This window comes from Rhopilema esculentum, chromosome 19 (genome assembly GCF_057945365.1).
Source record: "Rhopilema esculentum isolate cy_ngs chromosome 19, ASM5794536v1, whole genome shotgun sequence".
In the NCBI taxonomy this organism is placed as follows: Eukaryota; Metazoa; Cnidaria; class Scyphozoa; order Rhizostomeae; family Rhizostomatidae; genus Rhopilema; species Rhopilema esculentum.
In genome coordinates, this window is record NC_142833.1 from 512,235 (window position 1) to 536,513 (window position 24,279).

Sequence of the window (24,279 nt, forward strand, 5' to 3'; positions counted from 1 at the left end):
GCTAGCCCAATGGATGCGCAGTGCCTGGGAACTGCAATTCAAATTCCAGATCTTAGTACACAAAAGAAGCTGAAACGAAAGTAGTTCTACGAGCAAATCATGTAACAAGAAATAAGAAGGAATAGCTAGAATTTGCTCGTATTCCCGGGACTTTGATCTAGTGATGTTTGCATTATCCCAAATTGTCTGTTAACCTGATATCTTTTTTCTCAATTCAAAAACAGGCAGAAATAGAAAAGCATTTGAAATGAGTGACAGTGACTTAATATTAGAACAAAGAAGGTCACTAATTTAGCTTCATCCATTTACTTGCCCTGACTACAACTCAGCATTTTTCATATAGGAAGGGAAGGTTCCTGAAAAATTACTGAGAAGAAACCTTTATTTGCCACAACTGTTGTGTTGTGTTGTGTTGTGTTGTGTTGTGTTGTGTTGTGTTGTGTTGTATTGTATTGTATTGTATTGTATTGTATTGTATTGTATTGTTTGTATTGTATTGTTTGTATTGTTTCTAAAAACTTTCTACAACATGGGCAATGAGAAAATCTTCAAATCTAGAGAAAGATTTGAGCATCAGAGCAAGAGAAGCAGATCACACATCTTTTGGATATTATATCAATAAATCAAGACAGAACGTGATATTGTTAATGAAAATTTGGAAAGAAAAGAAGATTTAAACAATCTTTTGGTGGTACAAAACTTGAAAATGGCTTTGAAAAAAGCAAACATTTAGCACACTAAAGTATTTCGTCTGACACTCTTCAGAGTTTAAAACGTCAGAACATAGACCAAAAACTCTACGCTAGGAAATATATATACCCAGTTGTGGATCGAAATAGGCCAATCAGAAACACGAGAACATGACTGTTGAGGTTGACCAATCAGTGCCGCTTGCCTATTGAGAATGTTACCAATGGAGTCCTAAGGTGAAAACGAACTCCTTTTGTCTACACAGTAGCGGTTTTTTCGTGCTTATGTAGATAGATTCCAAAACTGCAAGGTGGAACGACGATCGGGCTTCACCAATAATCCGAAACATGTCGCCATTATAGTTTTTTGCACGATCTGGCTTTCCAGTAAATGCTGCCCGATAGCAGAATCGCAGGTTTTAGTTTTACTTTTAGATTTGCAAGACCGAGGTGGCTATTCTCTTTGGGACAAGTTTTGTTTCTAATTCTAGGCGGAACATGTTGTTTTATTCTATCCTCCAATCTTTGGGTCCAGAATCACATTGGCACGTAAATTCATATACAACGGAACTTTATTTGTGTGGCAGGAACGCAGTCCTTTTGAATGGACGGAAGGGCCCTTTTCGTACTATAAACAACACGTGGGTTGACTGCAAAGAAACAATTTGTAATGGCCTGTTTTATTTGACTTTCAAAACTTAGGGAACTGTCACCGATCCAGGGTAGTTTTAGATAAAAATGTAGCAAATATGAAACACCGCAATACGCCGAGAATAAACAACAATAAAAACACGTAAATCAGTAAAGGCTAATATTTCGCCCGGGCATACGGGGCTTCATCAGAGCAAAAGTTAACGTGCTAAAAAAAGATAGACCGGGCACTTTTGAGGACTAAATTTTACGTCAGCCGAGAAATTTCCTCTGCATATTTCAAGCAGAGGTACACAAAAGAGGAGATTGAGGATCTCAACGCATTGGTTAAGCTCAGAGGTAAGCTGAGGTCGGCTAGGTTCTCTTTATCCTTTCTCAGTTTATGTTTGACTAATCGGGTTGCACCTAAATTTATCACCGCTCGTCTTTCTGAGTCTGGTGTTAGACACAGCCCAACCATTGAGCGTGCTTTTCTACACGATGAAATTCAGAAAACTAAAACTAATATTCTGAATCTAAAAAGTTTATAAACACTTTAGTTTTTAGATTCAAAATTCAAATTAAATTCAAAACGTTTTCAGATCAGTGGGCCCATTTGAAAAAAATTCGAAGATCATAGGTACTCATTTTGCGAACTTTTTGTAGCAAAAGCTAGATTTTTCTGTAGGTTACAGTTTTTCTCGCGACAATTTAGCCTTTTCATATTCCTTATCGATCACGAATTCACATTTACGACCAAAAGTAACGGCAACTCCCTTCATTTTTCCACGAAAAAGGCAATACAATCAAAAGAAATGACAATAACCAGGGAAAACCTTGTTGCTTGGCATTTACTTTGGCAATAGTTTCGTTTTGTAGCAAAAGCTAGATTTTTCTGTAGGTTACAGTTTTTCTCGCGACAATTTCTTTAAAATCATTTCTTATCGATTACAAAGTTACTTGGCTAATCTAAATTTTTAGACTGAGACCCCGTTTACACTATCCCGTGCAAGTTTGGAACCGTGACAAAACTGTCGCGGTTCGCCCTTCCGTTTACACTAGCACTGTGGAACCGTGACGATTTTGCTCTGCTATCCGGAACAGTTTGGACCCTGCTTTGAAAGCGAACGAATTTTGTACCGTCACGGTTCCGTTTTTGAACGGGACAGTGTAAACACCTATCCGAGACGATTTTGTCACGGATTCACAAAGAGGTCTTTTGTATGGCTGTTTCAGGTAATCGAGGCTTTGATTGTGGCGTAACTACGTTGTCAAATTCTGAAGAAAAGGAAATTCTGAAGAAAAGACGACCACATAAAAGGCTTGTAGTGTTTCCCAGTCCAAGCCTTGATTAGACTTTGCAGTTTTGTAGTCTAAAATAACACTGAAAATTAAAGCCACCTTGTCGTTCGTCCAAGTAAAGTTTTTATCGGCCTTCCATTCCATTTTAACTCTCAATAAAAATTCGATTGTTGACTTCGGCGGCAAAATAAAAGCCTTGGTTGACTAAATACAGCTTCTTCTAAACAATGTTCTGCCTTTAAATTTTGAAGCCATTACACTGTACCGGTACAGTGTAAACGGAACGGCTAAACGAAACAATTTGGAACCGCGACAGTGTAAACACTTGCGAACCGTAACGGTACAAAATTGTCCCGGGACAGTGTAAACGGGGTCTGATTTAATGGTTTGCATCTAAAACTGTGGGCTTTTATTTCTCAATCACTAATTTTTAACTTTATATTAGCATTGCATTGAGTGGCTTCCTCTTTTGGGAAAGTCAATTTAAAGCCAAGTGTAAAATTTTGAAGATTTTTTTCAGTGGTTGTTGGAATGGTTTCTGAAGACATGTTGTGTAGTGCACGTGTTTAGCACAAGTCGCATTTTTATTTATCTTCGGTCAAGGGAGATGTCTTTTTCGGAACCTCTTCTCTGACAATTTTTGTTCAAGGATTGTACCACTCTAGTGCTTGACAATTTTCAAGTGATTTTCATTGCCTAACAAAACAGCTTTTGGATGTATCATTTCCTATCATTAATGGGGAAAACGTGTAAATTTTCCTGGATTCTTCAAACTCTGGTTGCAAAATGTCCTCAACTTTCTAAAGGTTGGTGTCTTTTCGCCCTTTTCTGCTTGTTGCATCTAAATTATGTATTTTATTTTATTCTTCTGTGGTGTGTGAAAATATGTACTTGTATGCAAATGCATTTCCAGATTGAAATTTGCATCAGTTTTAATGGAAATTTTAATCGAGACATACTTAATGCCTATTTTTTAAAGTGTCATCTATGTTATGGCAATAGAACTAGTTACATTTGTTGCTAGAACAACCATGCAACTTTTGTGCTGTCTTTGTTTTGAATATGTCGATCTATCGACGAATCTTTAATCATTCAAAACAATGTGGTGTATTCGTCCTGAAATGTTGCGGGAGCAGTGTTGACATTTGCTGTAACCCCTGTGATTCATCGCGCGCATGGCAAGTACATTTTTCCCCTATGCTGAAGATCATAGGTACTCATTTTGCGAACGAGGCAGGTTGATCTGGAGACACGAGTTTAGGCCACTTCTAGTTGCTCCTTACAGCTTAAAATGTTACTCGCGATGTTTAGAGCTTCATTGTGATGATATTTTTAAAAAAAGGGAAATGCTCTGTGGATTGTAGATTAGTAAATGTGAAATATTTGTGATCAGCCTGCCCGTATTGTTTTCTGACCATCACTCAATTCCAATGCAATCGGCATCCACAACAAACCATGTGCGGTGGAATTGTCGCTATGATGCGAGAAGGCAACCTCTGCTAAAATTGATTGAGAATGCGCAACTAACAGGCCTTTATGACTTTGATTCTTTCCATGCGTGGCTGTACAGAAATATGAGTTATGTTGGTTCTTTCGGAGACAGCATGGATACCCGAAATGGGGCCATTTTCAACCTGGAGTTTTCATTGGACGGAAAAGTTGTTGTGGCTGCTTGTGAAAGATGTAGTTTTATGATTTATGATCCAGCAACAGAAAAACTAATTAAAGAAAAAAGTGGAGCGCATGATGATTGCATAAATTGTATTCATTTTTTAGACTCAAAAACTTTTGTGACTGGATCAGATGACAAGACTATAAAGCTTTGGGATTTAAGAAAATTGAGTCAATCATTTGCTGTGCTAAGGGGACACAGTGGCTGGGTTAAGAATATTGGTTCTGACAAAGATACAGGGTGTCTTATATCATCATCTTTTGATCAGACTGTAAAAGTGTGGAAACTTGATAATTTTGGAAGTGATAGTGAAATAACTTCAAGTAGAACTATAGTGAATGCAAAAAACCTATTAAGAAGCAAGTTGTCTAATTCTTGTTCCAAATTGTTCCTTGCAATGACAAATGGAGCAGGTGTAGTTGCTGTGCATGATTTGGATCTATCAAGAATCAATGATGATTTTGATGGCATAGATATTTGTCACCATGTAACTACTAGCGACTTGAAGAGAGGCACAAACAGAATTGAGAGTATAACACAATTCCCAAACAAGGCATGGTGTGTATATTCTATTGATGTTCACCCATTTGATTGGTGCATTGTATCAAGATATCTCAGTGAAGATGATATGACCGAGTACCTTGCTGTTCATGATATTCAAGATTTCCACCTTGGAGGTAATTTTATTTTCAGAGCAAATCTTTTTTTACTGCACATGCTGCTTTTCAGTTGAAATGCAGTAAATCATGTAGGCTGGCTGGGACAAAGTAGTGTGGCAGGTTTGACAACAATGTAACACTTATGGTGATAATTATGGGCAACCACCAAAGAGATGCACTCTTTTTTCATAAGAAATTTGCTATAATAAATGAGTACTGGGCAACCAGAAAAATTGAGAATATTCAGTGCTCGGAGCAAAGAAAACTTGAAAATAAATGAAATTTAAAAAATTTCTAGAAGACAGAAATTTTGTAAAAGTCAATGATTGGCTAGTTGGCATAAAAATTTAGACATAGAAAATTGATATACACTTCCCAGGTGTGGATCCAGAGAAATTTCTGGCTGGGTTATATTTGAATGCATTTTTTTAGGAACCATATTTTGCCCCTGGGATAGTCTAATACATCCTTAGGTCTCTTAGCCCCCGAAAATACCTACCCTCTTCTCTTCGCCTGATAAGAATGTGCATTGTGACCGTCATATATCAATCAGCAAATTATGTATAGCAGATTTTGAAAGCAAATTTTGCATTGCCAACAAAGGGATTTCAGGGGTGTATTGAAGGGCTCTGAGGGCTCAGCTCCCTTTGTTTAAGTTCAGAGTAAGCTATATCTATTCACAAAGTTTGTCAGTTTTTCAGAAAATACGAAAGTTTGTCAGCAGATATTTTGCATGGTTTAGGTAACTGGTAACTTTTCAAAAATTTATTTAATGAAAAAAATTTATTGATAAAAAATTAACCCCTCCAAAATAGAAAGCCTGGGTATTCCGAGATGGTATATCCTTCATGCTTTGATTTATGATGCTTCTAAAACTGTCAGTGTTCCATAGGCTCCGTGGCAGGATAGACAGTTGGAGGGGGGGGGGGCTTGTCAAAGGAAAATTTAGAAATCACAACAAAAGATTTTGCAAAAAGTAGGGGGGAGGGGTATGCACAGTGTTCATTTCCTTCTCGCATCAAACACACTTTACTTTCCATCTATACTTTCGCTGTCGATCAATACTTCAGACTTCATCTCAAGGCAAAGATAAACATGTGTGCATCAAGCTCAAGATGAAAGCGCTGATCGGTGGATGGAAGACAGAAATGTATACATGTTGCTGTTTCTGTTTTGCTTTCCCAACTGGGAGGAGATTGAAAAAAAAGATGGGGGAGAAAACCATGAATTAAAAAACCAAGCTAGGGCAAAAAGTAGCAATAAAAATGTGACCTAAAGAAAATTTCCAGATTTGCCTGACAGATGCAATGGCAGCCATAAATTTGCCCGACAAAAGCTGTTTTTTTTAAGATTGGGGGGGGGGTGCAGCGCCCCCCTATACCCCCCAGCAGCTTTACCCCTGGCACCACAGCCGCAATAATTGAAAAATGCAAATTTCATGTCAGAGCGATGAAATATCGTTGATATAGAGCAATGATAATGATTAATATTGATAAGGTTAAGAGAGGTGATAATAATTGATAAACATTCTTCTCCCTATATTTGCTAAAACATAAAATGAAGAATTTCTAGAAATCCGAAATTTGAAACCTGTCAACCCAGTCTAGATCCACGCCTGCTACCTCTCCTCTAAGTGCACTATTTTTCAGAAGCAAAGTAATATAAGAGCCATGCCTAAATATTGGCTAGAAGTTAAGAAGAAACTAAAAACAAACATTAGAAATTTCATAAGCATTTGTAAACAATAGAAACATTGATGAGTTTCACTGTTTTTGGTGATGAAAACACTGAATGCTTTTAACACCAAATTTGGAGGTTTTTTCAAAATGCTTTTAAAAGTAGGTATCTACAAAAATTGAGGATTATAAAAATTGATGGAGAGGAGGGCAATTAATCACCCTTCTCCAGCTATCTAAGCGGGTGCTGGTGCACACGTGGGTGATTGCCCGTATTGAACAGCCAGGACTGGTTTTTGAAACCCTAGGTACTAACAAACTAACAAAAATGGAAGTAATGTGAACAGTCAAAGCAAAAAAAACAGGTTTTTTACGTTTACTGTTTTCATTAAACATCAATTGGTTTCATTATGTTTTCACATTTTAAAATGAAACACTCTAAATGTGGAATGAAGCCAATTTGATTAGTCTCTGCTTGTTTAAAAGGTTGAATCTGATATAAAATGAAAATGCTGCTTTGCAGATCTGATAAAACAAACGGCAAACTTCCTGCAGTATAGAATTCTGGTGCAGTATAGGGTTCTTGTGTAAACAGGTCCCCAAATTCAAGATGAAATGACAACAGTATCATGTAAACAGGCAAAAAATTTGTCTCAGAGTCAGAAACTGAATCAAATATGAAATGAAAATATTAGTGTGTAAAGGGCCTAAGAATGTTCCTGTAAAGGTGGTGTAACTTATTGCCTTAATAAGGCCTGCAATTAACTGCACTGCTTGGGAAACTGAAGACATTTTCCTAATCAATGCTAATCAAAGGGACGATATAATGTTATACTCGCCATTCATTGGTAACTCATTAATGATTTCAAATTCATTTTCCATAGGCTGCAAAAATGATTGTACTCATTCTTCTTCATCCATGACACATCATATCAAAGAATCCAAGTCAGCAAAAGGTTACATCAAGGAGGTTTGCTTCAGCTCAGATGGACGACTCATTTGCTCACCTTTTAAAAATGGAGTTAGACTTCTTTCCTTTGATCCAAATTGTAATGAACTTTGCTACTGTGCACCAAAAATGTCAGCAGTACCTCTTAGTGTTGTAAATACAATAATAAGTCATAAAAGGAGTGTCTTGACCTCTGCATTCTCGCCAATATTACCCCTTTTGGTAACTGGGTGCCGTGGTGGAGATGTTCATTTCCATTTTCCTAGATTTTAAGTATTTCTTTTGTATTTATGCCCCCTACAGCCTTTTAACGCCTCTTTTCACGACCCTTTTAACGCCCCATTTTCACTGTAATTGTACACACCTGCCTTCTGCTTTATCCATAAAACTGCTTTGATTGGCTTCACCCTCTAAGTGCAGTTCGCCATGTTTTTAGGAGTCAGAAGGCCCCATACATTATGGTAGTTTTGGTTTATAAGCTGCAATCTTAATTCGACAATGTGCTCATACAAAAAACCATTGAAATGAAGATCTATCTTAAATTTGAATGAGACAGAAGAAAACCAAAATTCTTTGACAGGCATTGCCTAGGCGTAATGATGTTGAATACATACAAACTGAGACCTAAAGCGTTTGCAACATCAAGCAAACATTTCAGATAGACTATTTATTGTTCAACTTGAAAAGGAGGTACAATGAAAACGTTAGACTTTGTTTTGCCCTGCTTTCTGCAATATTCAGAGGTCTATTTTTTGCAGTTATTAGGCTCAAAGCCTTGTCACTAGCGATTTTTTCCGTCATTGACCTTTAGAAAATCTATATATTTAAGCCTTTTCAAATGCTACCTGTCACATTTTATACTTCAGAGCAACACAAACTGTTCCCAAAATCTTCAATTATGATTCTTGTTTTTATTTCTGCAGTCTTGAGCTTATCGTCTAAAAATGAATTGCTATTATAAAAAAATATTTTTCTTCTGGCTTTACTAAAGGTTTTGTTTTCTTTTTTCGGAGACATTTTCGAAAGCAGCGGTGTAGTCATGTTTCTACGCTTTTTCTGAGCACATTTTTGGAATTGTTCTCAGATTTTTCAATCGCGTGCTAAACAAATTTCAGTGCAAGACTAGAGACTTATTAAGGATTTTGTGTGAATATTATTTAAAGAAACGTACTTTAAATTTTCTACTGAATGAAAGAAAATTCTACATTCCTATTCCTCATTAAATATTTATTTGTTTTGGATTTCAATTCCGCATTCGTCGATTTGTTATTAATGGCATTCAGTGCCTGAATTGCAAACTATTGTCTGGCAGGGAAAGGCACAAGCATTTTACATAATTAATGAACAGCCTTTTCAATCCGGGAGGGTAAAAATTCAAATGTTAACCAATAGGAAGCGCCGATTCTTCATTTTTTATTCCCATTATTTCTCCATTTTGCTACAGAGATATAAAATATCTTTGTAAAATGTTGTGCTTGAAAGATTTTACGAATGTGAATTTAAATGATCATGTTTTGCGTTGACTTCTTCGTTATTCCATGTTTCGGTGTTTTTGGCATCAAGCGTCGATTTTGAAAACAATATCCCTCGTTGTGTTAAGCATGGTTCAACTGAGGTAGCCCCCGTTTCGTAGTTTGTTACCAAGTGAGGGTTGTCTAAGCAAAGTCTCGACCACTTGCTCAAAGTGGCCATAGTAACTGGAAATTTAAACATGTAAACTGATAGAATTTTATCTTCAAACATTTGAGACAATCGCTTGTGAAGGCTGAAATCTAGAAAGGTGAGTGTTATCTTTCATTTTCTGAAACGACTTAACGATGATTGAGAAATATTTGCATAATATGAAGCTTGTGAATCAATCCTCAAACAAAGTGAAACGTTTTCCTGCCGAGTCAACAATTACAGTATGACAAACTGTTAACCAGCCCATTTTTCCTTGTGGACTTTAAGTCGATTCGGTAGAAGAGCTTTGGAAAAAGTGTGTTAAGCTTCTGCCATATGCAACCATCTAGTATGTGCACTGCTTAAACTCTTGACTGCCAAATTATATTTCGGGAGCCAAATGTTTTATTCCTAGGTTGAGATATTAAAAGTAGAAGTCTTCATTTTTAAAACGTTTCCTTATGATGACTGTCTTGTAGCATTGATATATCGACAGAATGAGGCATTTTGTCTGCATTCCATTATATTGTTTATTATTTTCTATATTCTTAGAAGCCATTTTGTTGTTGGTAATAATTTTGCGCGCCTGCCTTGCAGCTCTTATAAAGTGGCACAGCACTATGCTTGACAAAAACCCGGCTACGACGGCCTATGCCTACTCTGTTGCCATGAGAACGAACGATAAAGCCAGCAACGAAGCTAGGTCGCAAGACAGGTAAGCAATTTCTGATTGCTTGACACAAACTCATCCATCTGCCTTCCAAAGCACCATTTGATTACAAAATTGACGGTTAAACGCCTTTCTGTTTGTATTTTGTTGACAAAGAGCGTTTATCTAAAGGGTAATATTGCACCCAGACTGGGAATGTGCCCCACCAGGGACAATCATCGTCCTATCTCAATTGTTACAATTGAATAACTGATCTAGTCGAAACATGAATTGTGCCAGGGAAGTTTTGCTTGTCAAAAACAGTGGCCCAATCGTTTCACTCTGCCGAATTGGTACTCCATTTACTCAACATATTTTCCTTGTATTGAGATTCTTTTGTCATTCTGTGTTGTTCCTTCCAACATTTCTTATCTTATTGACTCATTTTCTGAATATTGATCCACCGCATGCCAATGATAAGCTACGTCTAAACGATCGTTTCCTAGCTCAAAGCTACTGGCAAATCGACGAGCAGATAGCCAAAAAGTTGTGACATTCTACAAAGAATCAGACAGTGACCAGCCTGCACTTCGAATCATTATCGATTCCAGAAAATATCTCAACTTGGAGACATTGATTGATGAACTCAGCCGAATCCTCAATTTAAAAGATCGCGAGAAGAGAATTTACAACCAGAATGGGCGACTGCTGCGCTCAGTCGATGACTTCGAAGATGGGGCATCTTATTTCTTCGCTTTCTCAACTGGCGATAAAAGATTTATGCAAGCTCTTTCAGTCGCGGCCGAAAAATCAGAAGTTTGTGAATTTTTAAACCTCTTTTATTTGTAAAATGGGCAGGCATTACTGATGAAGACCCTTGATGATCTATCAATTTGTTTTTTAAAATATCTGTTTATTTAATCAACCTGACATTCATTTGTTTTATTTATGAAACATAATGCTTGCCCTTTTGTTACAAATTCACTTTTTTTGTAGACTTCAAAAAATCCTAGAGAAATTGCTAAAGACAGATGGAAGAAAGTTTTGAAAGAGAAAGCGAGATTGATAAACGTAATAACGAACGAGAACAGTTCAATGCCATGGAAAGTCCTAATCGATGAAACGAAGCTACAAAGTTTCTCTCAGTTGCTACAAGAATTGAATTACATAATTCAGCCCAAAGAAGGAAGAGTGTTTCGGCTGTGCACCAACAAGGGAAGAAGGGTGAGTGGCTCAAAAGATGAGTTTTTACTTTTGCTACATACCCAGAAGTTAGACATGCAAGTTGTTTTGGATGTAATTTGGGCTGGATAATTTAAAGGGAGTTCATTGGGCTATTCATCTGCTTTACAAGCCCGTGTTTTCATCTGCTTTACAAGCCTGTGTTTTCATCTGCTTTACAAGCCCGTGTTTTCATCTGTTTTACAAGCCCGTGTTTTCATCTGTCTTACAAGCCCGTGTTTTCATCTGTCTTACAAGCCTGTGTTTTCATCTGCTTTACAAGCCTGTGTTTTCATCTGCTTTACAAGCCTGTGTTTTCATCTGCTTTACAAGCCTGTGTTTTCATCTGCTTTACAAGCCCGTGTTTTCATCTGCTTTACAAGCCTGTGTTTTCATCTGCTTTACAAGCCTGTGTTTTCATCTGCTTTACAAGCCTGTGTTTTCATCTGCTTTACAAGCCTGTGTTTTCATCTGCTTTACAAGCCTGTGTTTTCATCTGCTTTACAAGCCCGTGTTTTCATCTGTTTTACAAGTCTCCTTACAAAGGATACTTAGAGAAATTGTGAGCGATTGACACGACCATGGCATGACATGAACACTCGATCAGCGACTGAAAGTCTACTCTGTTGCTTATAATTTTTTTAACGTGGATTTCAGCGATGTTATCCTTTTTGATCTTGTTACCTTCACTTCTTTAAGCCCTGCAGATATTGCTGACGTTTTCTACTGCTTTGTTTGAGCTGGTTCAAAACCTCTAGCATATTTGTTTGCAGGTTCGTGGTTTGTCAGAGCTTTTTCATGGTACAGACACGTTTGTGGCGATTGTCAGTTCAACTGGCATGTACAATGAGAGCCAAAGTGAAGCCTCTGGTGATAGCGAGAGCACCAATGGCAACCCAGGCAAAGTTCAGCTACATAAGCCATCTAAGTATGACGTCATCACCGGCAAAGGTTTGCATCTTGTTTGATGTTTTTCTTTACAGATTGGTTGAATCTTATTTCAACAAGAAGTGTGCCTATTACTTGGACATGTTTTATTCATTTACAAATTTATTTCTGGTTATTCATTTTCATGCTCTGCCTTTAATAATCCATTCACAGTTATGTTTGATATAAAGCAAACCCTGTTTTTCTCATTTTTATTTATCAGTTTCTGAGTAGTTTCAAGTGCTCATTTTAATTCCACCCATATCAGGACCGTCGGATATCTCTTTCTAGCCAAGTAGCATACAACCATAGGGATGGATACCACTTAACTTTCTTGCTTCAATTCACAGGGAGTCAGCTTGAGAGAAAGACCATATCGATCAAAGGAAAGTGCTATGTTTTTGATCCACCATCAAATAAGGACGATGAGAATTTAAAAAGAAAGAATTATCTTAAGCCACCAGAGCAGAAATTGCAGCTCAGCTGGATGTATCATTTCATAATACCCTGTCATCTTTTATCAAGTGGATAAAATATTTGTTTCTTCACTATGTATTCACACAAAAACTAAGGTTCAGAAATAGGGCCAGTTATCGATGCGTACATTTGAATCTCTAGATAAAGAGGAAATTTTATGTAGAAATATACAGCTGAATCCCGTTTAAACTGGCCTTGAAGGGGAAGGAGAGGGTAAGGAAATGATCCCCCTTACCCGGGGTTTCGACTTTTGGCTTGAGGTAGAATATCCAACGGGAATTGAAAATCGGTCAGACTTAGTGAAAGTCTGAGTTATCCAGGGTTTGCCTTGACGGGGGTCAACTGTATAATGGAATAGACAGGCAGAAAACAGAGGAGACATAACTATAATTGTCTATCTTAACATTCATATATAGATACGGGTATAATGGTCAAGATTCAAGGGACAACATTTTCATCTTGAAATCAGAAGAAATTATGTATTACGTTGCTTCTGTTGTCATTATTTATGACATTTACCGACAAAAACAACGATACTATGCAGAACACACAATGAAGATCACGTGGTACGAAGTTTTTTTATAGAAGATACGCAGAATAGGCCTATCATTATACCAAGGCCACTTGCAGGGAGAATATTTATTTTCACACTGTCATGTCATCGAGTGATGTCAAATGATAAGTTCTACGTATGTATGCTGACCAGTTTTCCTGCGATACTGGCCACCCGACTTTGCCTCGTACTGGATACGAAAACAAGATCAACGAATAAGGAAATTCCCATTTTGACAGGATTTTTCGACCACCCGTTGCCAAAGACATTTGCCTAAATTATGCTCAATTTTTTACCAAAGTAGCTTTTGGTACTACAAAATTTATAGATAGCACAGAAAGATGGAAAAAAAGTCTTTTGGCGTTTCCTTGCTTTCGTAAAATTTCATTTTTTGCTTATTTTAGCCAAAAAGCATAATATTTTGGCAAGTATGCCGCACCATCAATGTAACATTATAACTCCTTATGCAAAGGTGGCTTATGCTTAGAATTTCTTGATTAGAATTATGTGGCCTATTGCAAATATAATTTGTCTTCATTAATTTATCTCTATGGATTAATGTCCTTTTGCAGCATGGCTTTGCATCCAAATAATTGGTATGTTGCCACTGGGCAGGCAGCTCCTGAAAATTACAATGTCGAAGTTATTGTGAGTTATCAGTTTTGACTTTTTCAGTTGTTCTCACTTCTGTATGATGTATACTATATCACGTAATATGTATTTCTGTATTACGCTATTTGGTGTTTAGAAAAGGACGTTCTAATCCAAGTTGCTACTCCGGGTTCACGCTTAATGCAATCCTCAAGCAACAGTCTGTATACTGTATTAAGTATATTATCAAATGTATACTGTGTTTTTTCATGGCGATATCTCAGCTAACTTCACGATGTTTCGAGTTTTTATTAATTCAAAGATTGGTATTTTACCTACAGGTTTACTTCTTTATCACTCAATAATCATTCTGGTAAATTTTTACTTAAGGCTGGAATAAAAAAAGCCTAGAGAAGGCAACGGACCAAATACTGAGAACTATGAGAAATGGAATATAAAAGGAGAAATGTTGCTAATTGACAATATGTAGATAAGAAACTGCCAGGTTTGACATTTTTAATATTTTTCAAGGATCATATACGAATTTGGAATGCAGAGATGCTGAATACTCTCGCTGTTCTCAGCCTGGATGAGCAGACTCTCTCTGTCACGCGGTTGGCTTTTTCAATCGAGGTCTTTCACATTTTAGTTCGTTATTTAGTTAATTTTAAAATTCATATAGAGCAAATAGGTTTTGTTTCAACAAATGTGACATTCAATTTGATGAATTATGCGAGTTGTTTTTTTTATTTCTAGGTTGATTTGAGCTTTGATAATGAATACGAATTTATGTAAATAAATCAGTCAATCAGTTTATTAAGTAATGGGGAAATAAATAAATAATAATAAATGATAATGAATAAGTATTTATGTAAATAAATAAATTAATCAGTTTATTAATTAATGGGGAAATAAATAAATGAAGTTTTGTGCTAGACCAGACTATCATTCATGCAATATTTTTATGTTACTTTTCACTATCGTCTTTTTTTAGCGTCTGCACGTTTTTTTTCTTCGGAGCCTCCTTTCAAATTTTAGAAATGCGAAAAATTTTGGTTTCCTAGGATTTTGGACGGAAGATTGCATGCATAGATAGCGATGGGCACAATCAAAGAATGATGGTTTGGCAGTGGAATTCGAAGGAAATTCTAGCTAAAAGTCAGGTAAGTTGGGCTACAAAGCACAATGTCTTTTCTATTTTGGAAAATTTCGATAAAACCACACATGCTAAGCATTCTTAGACATTTGGCAATCAAAGAAAGGGCTGATTAGAGGCTTGACCGTGCTTTTCTGATAAAAAGTTTTCTTGAGTCTTTGGATTTGTGGTACCTTATTTTCCTTAATCCACAAATTCATCATCGTGTCCTTACAGAGGCCATTGGTGCACCCATTCTTTAACATCCGTCTTCATGTCTCTCTGTCTTCAGTTCTTCTAATTACCCCAGTCACACTCAGGCCTGTCCAATGTTTAATATCATAATTCCACGTTCTCTTGGATCTTCCGCTTTACTTGTTTCCTTCCACTTGTCCATACAAAATAGTCTTACAGATAGCTTCATATTTTCTGGTTACATGGCCGGACCATTTAAGTTGCCATGTTTTCAGAATATTCAAAAGGCTTTCAATTTTGCCGTACTGTCGTTTGATTTCTTCCCTAACAAACTCATTTGACTTGCGATCTCTCTATGATATTCCAAGAAAACATATATATCAAATGCATCAATTCATTTTTCTGCTTCTTGAAAATAGTCCACGTCTAAAATGTCTTTACCCAAGGTGCATTAATTAGTATAATTTCCTCAGAGCTACGAAGAAGAAGAGCTCTCAATAAAGTTTCACCCTCATTCAAATCGGAGTTTGCTGACTACAGGAAAGAATCATATATTCTACTGGAATTGGAGAGGAAGCCACCTGGAAAAGTATAAGGGACACTTTTTCGTAAGTTTTTGTTTTTCGGTTTTGGACTTGCTCGCTTCGGATCGTAGCAGATCTTAGCAGGTTATAACAGATAATTGCAGATCATATCAGATCATAACAGATCATAGCGGATCGTAGCAGATCATAGCCGATCATAGCAAATCATAGCAGATCATTACCGATCTTTGCAGACCATGGCAGAACATCGCAGAACATTGGAGATAAGTTGCAATGAATAACAACGAATAAAAACCCTTTAGTTGAATATGTTTCCATAAACATGCCGTGTTTGTATTGTTCACACGCACAAATATGGATATATTTCCTTAAAGACTAAATGTTTCTGTTTCCATAATTTTTAGTTTTCTTTTAGACATGTGCAAATCCAGAATACATAAATTGCCTTTCTTACCTCTCAAATGGTGAAGCTGTTGCAGGAGACTCAAATGGAAATTTGCATTTTTGGCCGGAAGGTAGCTTAGCACCTTGTCACTGTTTTGTCTCTACCTCGAGTAACCTGTCATGTAGACACCTCCATTTATGATAATCAAGCATATGTTTTGTACCGCAAGTCCAGGATCTGTTGAGTCATTGATTTCCTCTGAATAAAAAAATGTTACCTTTGCATTTCGACATTTCTGAATGCTGTTTATTTTCATTTTAGGAAGCAGAAAGCACCGTGATGTCATTAAAAATGCACACATGGTACCTTATTTCTGTTTTCGCATAGAACTTCCTTTGAGAATGCGTTGGCTATTTGCCTTTTAAGCTGTCGTATTATGGATCATTTCTTATACCAAATCATCCAAACATTTCAATTATAAGAACTTTTTGCAATTTTTTTTGATAGACGTTGAAAATTACATGAAAAAAGTTTTTTAACAATTTATCCTAACAATATGCATCAAACTGCCATGAAACAATCATTAAATGACATCCACCAATAACGGATGTCTACCAATAACGGACATCTACCAATAACGGACATCTACCAATGATGGACATCTACCAATGATGGACATCTACCAATGATGGACATTTACCAATAACGAAGCATCCATACTAGCATCTCAAAACAAAGTGAGAAACATTTTCACTGAATTTTCTACGTGCAGTCACATGATCAACAGAAAACACACATAGCAGGACAGGTTATAATTCTTGCTTGAGTTAAAAATTCGTACAGCGACTTTCGAGTAATTCCCAGTTCAGTTCAATTTATCAGGTCGGTTATTGAAATGGTGTATTATTTCCTGTTATTTGGTTTTATAGTTTTCTTTTTCTAGCACATGCAGTTTGCGATGGTTTACAGACTGCTGATCATATGATCTACTGGTAGCTAGGTTTTTCATATTTCTGATTTAAAGTCTTCGGTTTTCTAGGGAAGCATCCAAGCGTTGTGCGTCCTCTCACACGATTTGTTGCTTACATATGGAGTCGATGACAAACTCCTGACATTATGGGAAACAAGGGACGGATCTAAGCAGCCAGCGGCAAAAATTAAGGTGTGTTGCACAAAAAATACATGAATGAACTAGGGCAATTTAGACAATCATGTCTGCTTAAGAAAGTTGCTATAGATCTTATATAAACCTTTACATGGCTCTTTATATCTATTTTTTATGGCTGTGTAATATGCTCATAAATTTTGTTGAAAATAGGAATGGCGCAATTGTGACTTATTTTTAAAATGACTCCTCGCTGAAGCAGTCATTTCAAGCCTCATCATTAAGCCATGTAGTACGAGTTACAATTATTTTCGCCAAAATAGTATAGACCCTTGTATGTGGGAGTTCCCTTCCACCTAAACTCACTACCAGCACATGATTTTTGGCTGTAAACGACTTTTTGAAAGTTTTGGAAGCATTGTGTGCCAATATTGTAAACAATGTGATGAGATCAGCAGTCATCACTGCGAACAATTTTTGGAAAGATGACTCCATTTTATTATAAGTTTCGTCCTTTGTCATTACAAGATTTTGACCATTAGCGCCGTTTTTTGATACACAAACAACCATTAGAATTTATAACTCAGGTTTAGGTGGGTTGATTTTTTTACAGAAGGCTTTTTCATCGCCATGCCTATTGAAGCTGTTAACAGCTTTAGAGATTTGTGTTTAAAAGTTTAAATTATAATCTTGCAGATCACAGGGGACCATGGTGACGTTACATCAATAGCTGTTTCACCTAATCATCATGATCACAGTGTTGGCAATACCGATATCTTTGTTGGGACGACCAAGAATCGAATTTTGCAGGGCACACTTAAAACACAGTTCAGGCCAATTATGAAGGTATTTTGCACGTGATTTTTCAATTTCAATAGCGCCTGTTGGTAAAATAGGCAAAAGGACCAGTTTCCAAGAAGTGATTCCCAAATGTCTTTGCTCGGGAAAAACAATTGGAAGAGCATATTTTTTCCGTGTTGATAAACTCTTGTCATATGATGAAAGTAAGGTAAAATAATAGGTTAAGATTTCTTTTGCCTTTAAAAACATCGTTCACTGTCCCTCTTTAACTGATTGCTAAAGTTAGGTAAATGCTTTTGATACCTTTTAAAGGGACATAACAAAGAAACGACGTCACTGGCTGCAAACCCGTGTGACAATTGCATTGTGACAGTTGGATTGGATATGTCTGTTACGTACAGATCCGTTGAAGATAACTCCATAATCTGGGATAGAGAAATTGAGGTATGACAAGTTTTTTTAGAGATGGGTTCCTTCTGAGTTCAAGCTGAAATTTTTGAATAATTATTTTTGAAGAGCTTTTCACTCTCTTTATTATATGCAAATAATGCTTAATGTGTTTTGCAATGGTTTATGTGATAATGCTTAATGTGTTTTCTTGTGATAATTATCTTCATCGTGCATCTTCAAATTTTGATTTTGTACCCTTCTAGTTTCCCGCAACATCTGTTGCCTTCTACCCTTACGGAAATGTTGTTGCTGTTGGCATGGATTCGGGAAGGTAATCATTTGATCAACATCTTTAATTTTGAAAACTTGCTTTTTATATTTTTTATCGATTCGTGTTTGCTTTTGGCCGTATTGACTGTCAGGACAGGTGCATTGAACTATCTTCGGCAAAAACCACATCTTTGGTTTTTCTTTCTTTCTATTGATTGAATCCACTACATAATTCTTAAGGTGGTGTGCCTTTTTCGTCTTAAGGTGGTGTGTTTTGAAATCTGAAGATGGACAACATGTTGCCTCATTTCAATGCGGAAAAAATGCGTTATCTTGCATGTCATATTCTGGAGGTACGAAACTTTAGCAAGCCTGTTTTTGGAAGTTAATATCAGAGTTCTAATCAATCCACTCGGTTTTTACGTCATTTCAAATATTAGTTTACGTTTATCCTTTACTGTACCACTGTGATGTATACTAACATTGTGATATTGCCACAGAGGGAGGCGATATTGCCATTGGAACATCAACTGGAGACATTTATCTTTTTGCTGTGTACGACGAGGGCCACAGTTACAGACTGGTTGCCAGCGTTAAGGTAACTTCTAAGGTCCTACTTGAATTTGGTTAACTATATGTGAACATAAAAAGCATTGAAAAAAGTAAACATTGTGTGTCATACTGAAACTCTTCGTCTGACACTCTTCAGAGTATAAAACGTCAGAAAAAAGATCGAAAAGTTATTCAGAAAATAGAAGTGCCCAGTTTATTTGAAACTGCCATGGATTGGTAACACTTGCGATTCGAGAGTCAGATTAGACAAGCCATAACAAAATGTTTCTTTGCTGTCAATCCTCGTATTGTTTACAGCAATAGGAAAGCCCTTCCATCCATTCAAAAGGATTGCGTTCATACCAACCAAAAAAGTTCCGTTATTTATGAGTTTACGTGCCAGTGTGATTCTGGCTACGTAGGACGCCCAACCCAAAGATTGAGGGATAGGATAAAACAGCATGTGCCTTCCAACATAAGAAACAAAACTGCCCCTCAAAGAGAACAGCCTCCTCGATCTTGTGGGTTTAAAAACACTGTTAAAACAAGTAATTCTGCCATCGGTCAACATCTTTTAGACAACCCAGATTGTGCAAAACTCTATAATGTCAACATGTTTCGAATAATTGGCAGAAATCGATCTACATACAAACGAAAAAGCCGCCATTGTGTAGACAGAAGGAGTTCGTTTTCTCTCTTGGACTCCAGTGGTAATTTTTTTTTAGGCTCGCGGCACTGATTGGTCAACTATACCGGTCTTGTGCTTGCGTTTTTCTGATTGGCCTATTTCGATCCACAACTGGGTATATATTTTCCATCGTGTTCTTTCGTCCTTGGAGACATTAAAAGGAAGTGGGTGATCTGAAAGGTTTTGAATATGTTTTTCTTTATCGCTCAACATGCATAGGTGTAACCATATTCCAAATCTAAATTCAAAAGGTTGTCTTTTTATAAAAAAGTTTTAGAATCTGTCTACATTGTGTAGATACAAAGAGGCTGCTGTCTAAATGTGAAACTACAGATACAGACAGTGGCGAAGCCAAAGGTCCTGCTGGTCCTGCTGAGCAGGATCAAGAATTTCCAAAGATAAGATTTACTGTAAACAATAAACAATTTCTTCTTTGCAAAAAGGAAGTTTCAAATTCTTTTTGATAAACAGTCCCCAGTTCCGCCAGCTGATACAGGCATCCCGTGCTAATCTCAAGGTCCTGTTCTCTTCTACGGCAGCCCTGTATTTCGGTCCTGCTCATAACTATGATACCCTATGTTTGGTCCTGCTTCACAATGGGCTTTTGTGAATTTAGTCCTGCTTCACAATAGTCTAGAACAAAGAGCAATCCTGCTCAATCTCGGGAGCAGGACCTCGTCGAAATGACCATCATAACATTTCGTAAGCAGTTGTGATTTGATTGGTCGAGGGTTCACCTACGTAGGTCAAAGAGCATTGTTTTGAAAACCTTTGGTCCTGCTATTTCTGAGAGCAGGACTGCAAGAATTGCCCTGTGCATTCTCGTTTTGCTATGAGATACTAGCAAGGAGGCCAGTTCAAGTATTATGGCGAGGCGATGTGAATGCAGATTTTCTGCTTGCTTTGGCAATACCAATGATATTATTATTGACAGCAAAACTTGCCTCAGTTGAGCTGCATAAATTTTATTTGTAACAAGACAGAGTCCAAAGTTCGCAAGAAAGAAATGTAAACAACGAGAATTGGCTGTATGAGGCACTCTGATTTCGGCCTTTGTACGATCGTTTGAGGCACGGTATATCGTGGTGGCCTAAATAAAATTTTCTTAGACTTGGACAAGGACGATGAAAGCATAATTGAATTTACTGTTGTGTGATTGAAAGTTTTGAGTTGGAGAATAAACCAATTTCAGCGGAATTTGCATTTTTCTACCTGAATTGTTTTCTCGTCTAATGGTTTATCTAATAAAGTTGTTTTCATTGATAATGCGACACATTATTCGATTGTACCTCTCTTTATCAGCTGCAGAATAATTGTTCTGCAGAATATGTGAACTTGCCCCTACAGACTTTAAACTCTGTTGTTTATTAAAATTATTTTAATAGAGTATCTAGATTGGTCAGGTTTATAAGACCAAAATCTGGAATACCACAAATATATGATATGCAACTTCAAATGCCACCCCTACCCCCTTTTATCGTCAAATTTAGTTATCACCAATTTGAATTTTTACTTCAGCTGTAGAGGCTTACTACAATTTAACATAGATTTGTTTGAAAAGTAAGCACCCTAAAGCACGTCTTTAAGTATGGATTTATTTTTCAAAAGATAGACATCGATTTAAAATTTGCTTTTTACTGAATTTAAGAAAAAATTCATCTGCAAAATAGAATTTTTGTCCATAGGCTTTTCCAATTGAATAAGGGCGTGGCCCAGTCCATATAGCAGGACCAACAATTTTTGGCTAGCTTCGCCACTGGATACAGAAGGAGGTTAGCAGTCAAAAACATGGAACAGACTCTCTGTTCAGCTTCTCGCGCCCATGTGGCCCGCATCTAGATTTAAATTTCGGTTCACCATTTGGTCATTGCCTTATGTTTTTACTCCGCAGGGTGTCAGACTAAAAGTATGCTCACCAAAAAACCTTGTGTTTCTTTTTTGAGCTAATTTGAAAACTCATAATACAGAAAACTTGTTTTGATTTTTTTCTTTGCAATACCTAGATAAAATACTTTTTTATACTTAATTAAACCTCTTGTTGTATTTAAGATCACTGCTATTTTGATACCTTACTTTGTTAAATTTTTCTCTATCTGCATTGCAAAGTTCGCAGAGATGTTTGTTGGATAAATATAAGTTTGAAGAGATATATGTTACATAACTATATAGTTTAATTACTGTTACAGTGCCAGGCCAACAAGATCGTTGCCATTGACTGGGAGAGGAATGGAAGTCATCTTAGAATTTTGAGTGAAGATTGGGACCAGGTGATCTGTAAGTTGTTCAATTCTCTATTCAGTTCATTTTTATTTGAAATGCCAGATCAAAGAAATCTTTAAATGGCAAGGGAAAACAACAGGACTAAGTCATCCTTGACAAAAAAATTTTCACAGAGCAGCTTTTGGGAAAAAACATGGGCAGTTTGTGTTCCATTTCCATCTATGACAAATTAAAAATAAGAGCCATTGAAAGCAATATTCTTGATCAAAGGAAAGGTTACATATGATTGATTTTTTATTCAATATAAGCAGCTTTGATTTTATTCTAATTTTGTATTTAGATTTGATTCTAAACTATTGGGTTCATTAATTTTATTCTAAAGCACACAGTAATTATGTTACTTGTCTTTTTCTTTAAGTGAACACAGAAAAACTGACAGAGACTCAAGATTTACAAATGATTGCTGACATGGATTGGCAAAGCCAGAGTTCAACGCTGAGTTACTCTACAGCCGGTTGGTTTCCTTCATAATTAATGTCGTGCATAATCGTAGATACAGCAGCGTTGGGTGTTAATCGCCTTTTCGTAAAATATAATTATTAAAATATCATACGCCACTGATGTGACCCAATGTCTCATTACTCTCAAATTAGTTCTTCATTGTTCATACTTAGTGTCTAATTGGCCTCGAGCATTTCAATTCTGAAATTTCAAATTTTGTTTTTTTAAGGGATTTGGAAGCCTGGATCTGATCTGAAGTTTCTGTCAGCAGCAACGTCTGTTTCTGGTGAAATTCTGTGTGCTGGAACGGAGTACGGACAGCTTCGAATCTTCAACTTTCCATGTTCTGACACCAAGGTAAACTGTCAACTTTCAAGACTGACTTAAGAAGAAAAACGCTAGGGACTAAGGTCAACTGAAAGCAAACTAATGAATGCGTAATTCATGATTACGCAATCATGAATTACAATCATAATAAATCACAATTGACAAATCATGATAATGACTAGTTATTTCAATTTTTCATAACACATACCATTTCATTTTGATTACTGTACAACTATTTCACTTGTGGTTGTTACAAGAATTTGTTCAAGAATTCTATGGTAAATTAAATAGCATAGATTTTCAGAAGCATGATATCTATATTCTCTTTCCAGATGAAGTACAGAGAGTATTTGACTCATGTTGGCAGTATAACCAAGGTGTGTTTTCTTCCATCCAAATTACATCTTGTTAGTGTAGGAAGGTATGACAATGCTGTAATGCAATGGCGCATAACATTGAGAAACACAGATGACATTGGAATAAAGAGCAGCTACTACAGGGAACGCACAATGGAGGATCAAATCGAAGGCAAATCTTCTAGAGAAAAGTCCTCTAGTTTTGGTCATCGCAGAATCAGAGGCTCCGAGTCTAGACTCAGTGGTCCATTTTCAAGAACAGGATTGCACAGGGCGAAGGGATCTTCTGTTGAAAACATTCCAAATGATTACAACAATGTGCTAAAGAGGATGGACACTGATCAGATGCAAGACTTTCTGCATAGAAGTGGAGTGGGTCTGTCTGAAACAGAATTAGCAGTGAACAAGTCTATGGATTATCTTGAAGATTATGCTGTTATAAGTCCAATCACTAAGGAGCAGAAACAGAAGCGACAAAGGAAGGGATCGTTGCCTCATATAACTAAATAACAAGGTATGGTACATGAACGATGAGATTGTGATCTGTGCATTGAGTCAATATTGAAACAATCAAGACAATGAAAAACCAGACCTTCAGACCTTCAAGCTTTTTTTGATTGATAGAGAAATTCTGCCATACTGCAGAAAAGCAGAGCTGTGACATTGTTCAAAACAATGATATATATTTGATAATAAGATGTTCCAGTGATCTCCCACCATATAATACAAAGAAATAAGAACTTTAGAAGAATTTGCACAATGCACATGAGAATATATGATAATTTAAGAACTACAAAAGTTACAATTTGATGCACAGTGGCAATAGCATTGCCTGCATATTTTCTGTTGAGAGATTTATAAGTTTCATGGGATGGAGAAATGGTATTTAAGAATATTTCAGTTTAGAAAGTATTTAAATGGCACTGAAAGTGGTATATAAACGTGTGAAGAAATTTGGAAAATGATGTATGAAACAGTGCAACAGAGTCGATTGAAATAGGTTTGTTCTATCTGCACTTTGTAATGGTAATCATGAGATGTATATAGTTAGCTGCAAGCAAGTTTCAAAGATATCTTACAGTATGCATAATGATTTTGCTTTGATGACTGATTTATATATGAAATCAAACCTTTTCAAAAATTGATTATTCT

The 24,279-nt window shown here is 36.6% G+C and overlaps 1 protein-coding gene across 2 annotated transcripts; it reads left to right on the forward strand.

Annotated features, from left to right (window-relative positions):
• Positions 1 to 7,845: 7,845 nt before the first annotated feature.
• LOC135688490 (echinoderm microtubule-associated protein-like 2) lies at positions 7,846 to 24,231 on the forward strand. 2 transcript variants are annotated; one of them, XM_089113950.1, is made up of 23 exons: positions 7,846 to 9,357; positions 9,837 to 9,954; positions 10,395 to 10,704; positions 10,885 to 11,112; positions 11,883 to 12,060; positions 12,387 to 12,525; positions 12,930 to 13,079; positions 13,639 to 13,714; positions 14,189 to 14,290; positions 14,722 to 14,820; positions 15,461 to 15,595; positions 15,948 to 16,047; positions 16,239 to 16,279; positions 16,957 to 17,079; positions 17,719 to 17,868; positions 18,136 to 18,267; positions 18,477 to 18,544; positions 18,748 to 18,836; positions 18,984 to 19,081; positions 21,910 to 21,997; positions 22,362 to 22,457; positions 22,674 to 22,801; positions 23,104 to 24,231. In XM_089113950.1, exons 2-23 carry the CDS (start codon positions 9,860 to 9,862, stop codon positions 23,635 to 23,637), a joined length of 3,159 nt encoding a protein of 1,052 aa, XP_088970076.1. In that variant the 5' UTR covers positions 7,846 to 9,357; positions 9,837 to 9,859; the 3' UTR covers positions 23,638 to 24,231. The 2 variants fall into 2 exon arrangements, with proteins under 2 accessions (XP_088970076.1, XP_088970075.1); XM_089113949.1 differs by having other exon boundaries at positions 7,846 to 9,954.
• The last annotated feature ends 48 nt before the right edge of the window (positions 24,232 to 24,279 follow it).

Coding starts and splice junctions, on each gene's coding strand:
- LOC135688490 (XM_089113949.1), top strand. CDS start 9,737: ATGAGGCATTTTGTCTGCATTCCATTATATTGTTTATTATTTTCTATA. Junction 10,705..10,884: donor TCGCGGCCGAAAAATCAGAA/GTTTGTGAATTT, acceptor CTTTTTTTGTAG/ACTTCAAAAAATCCTAGAGA. Junction 22,802..23,103: donor TTCCATGTTCTGACACCAAG/GTAAACTGTCAA, acceptor TTCTCTTTCCAG/ATGAAGTACAGAGAGTATTT.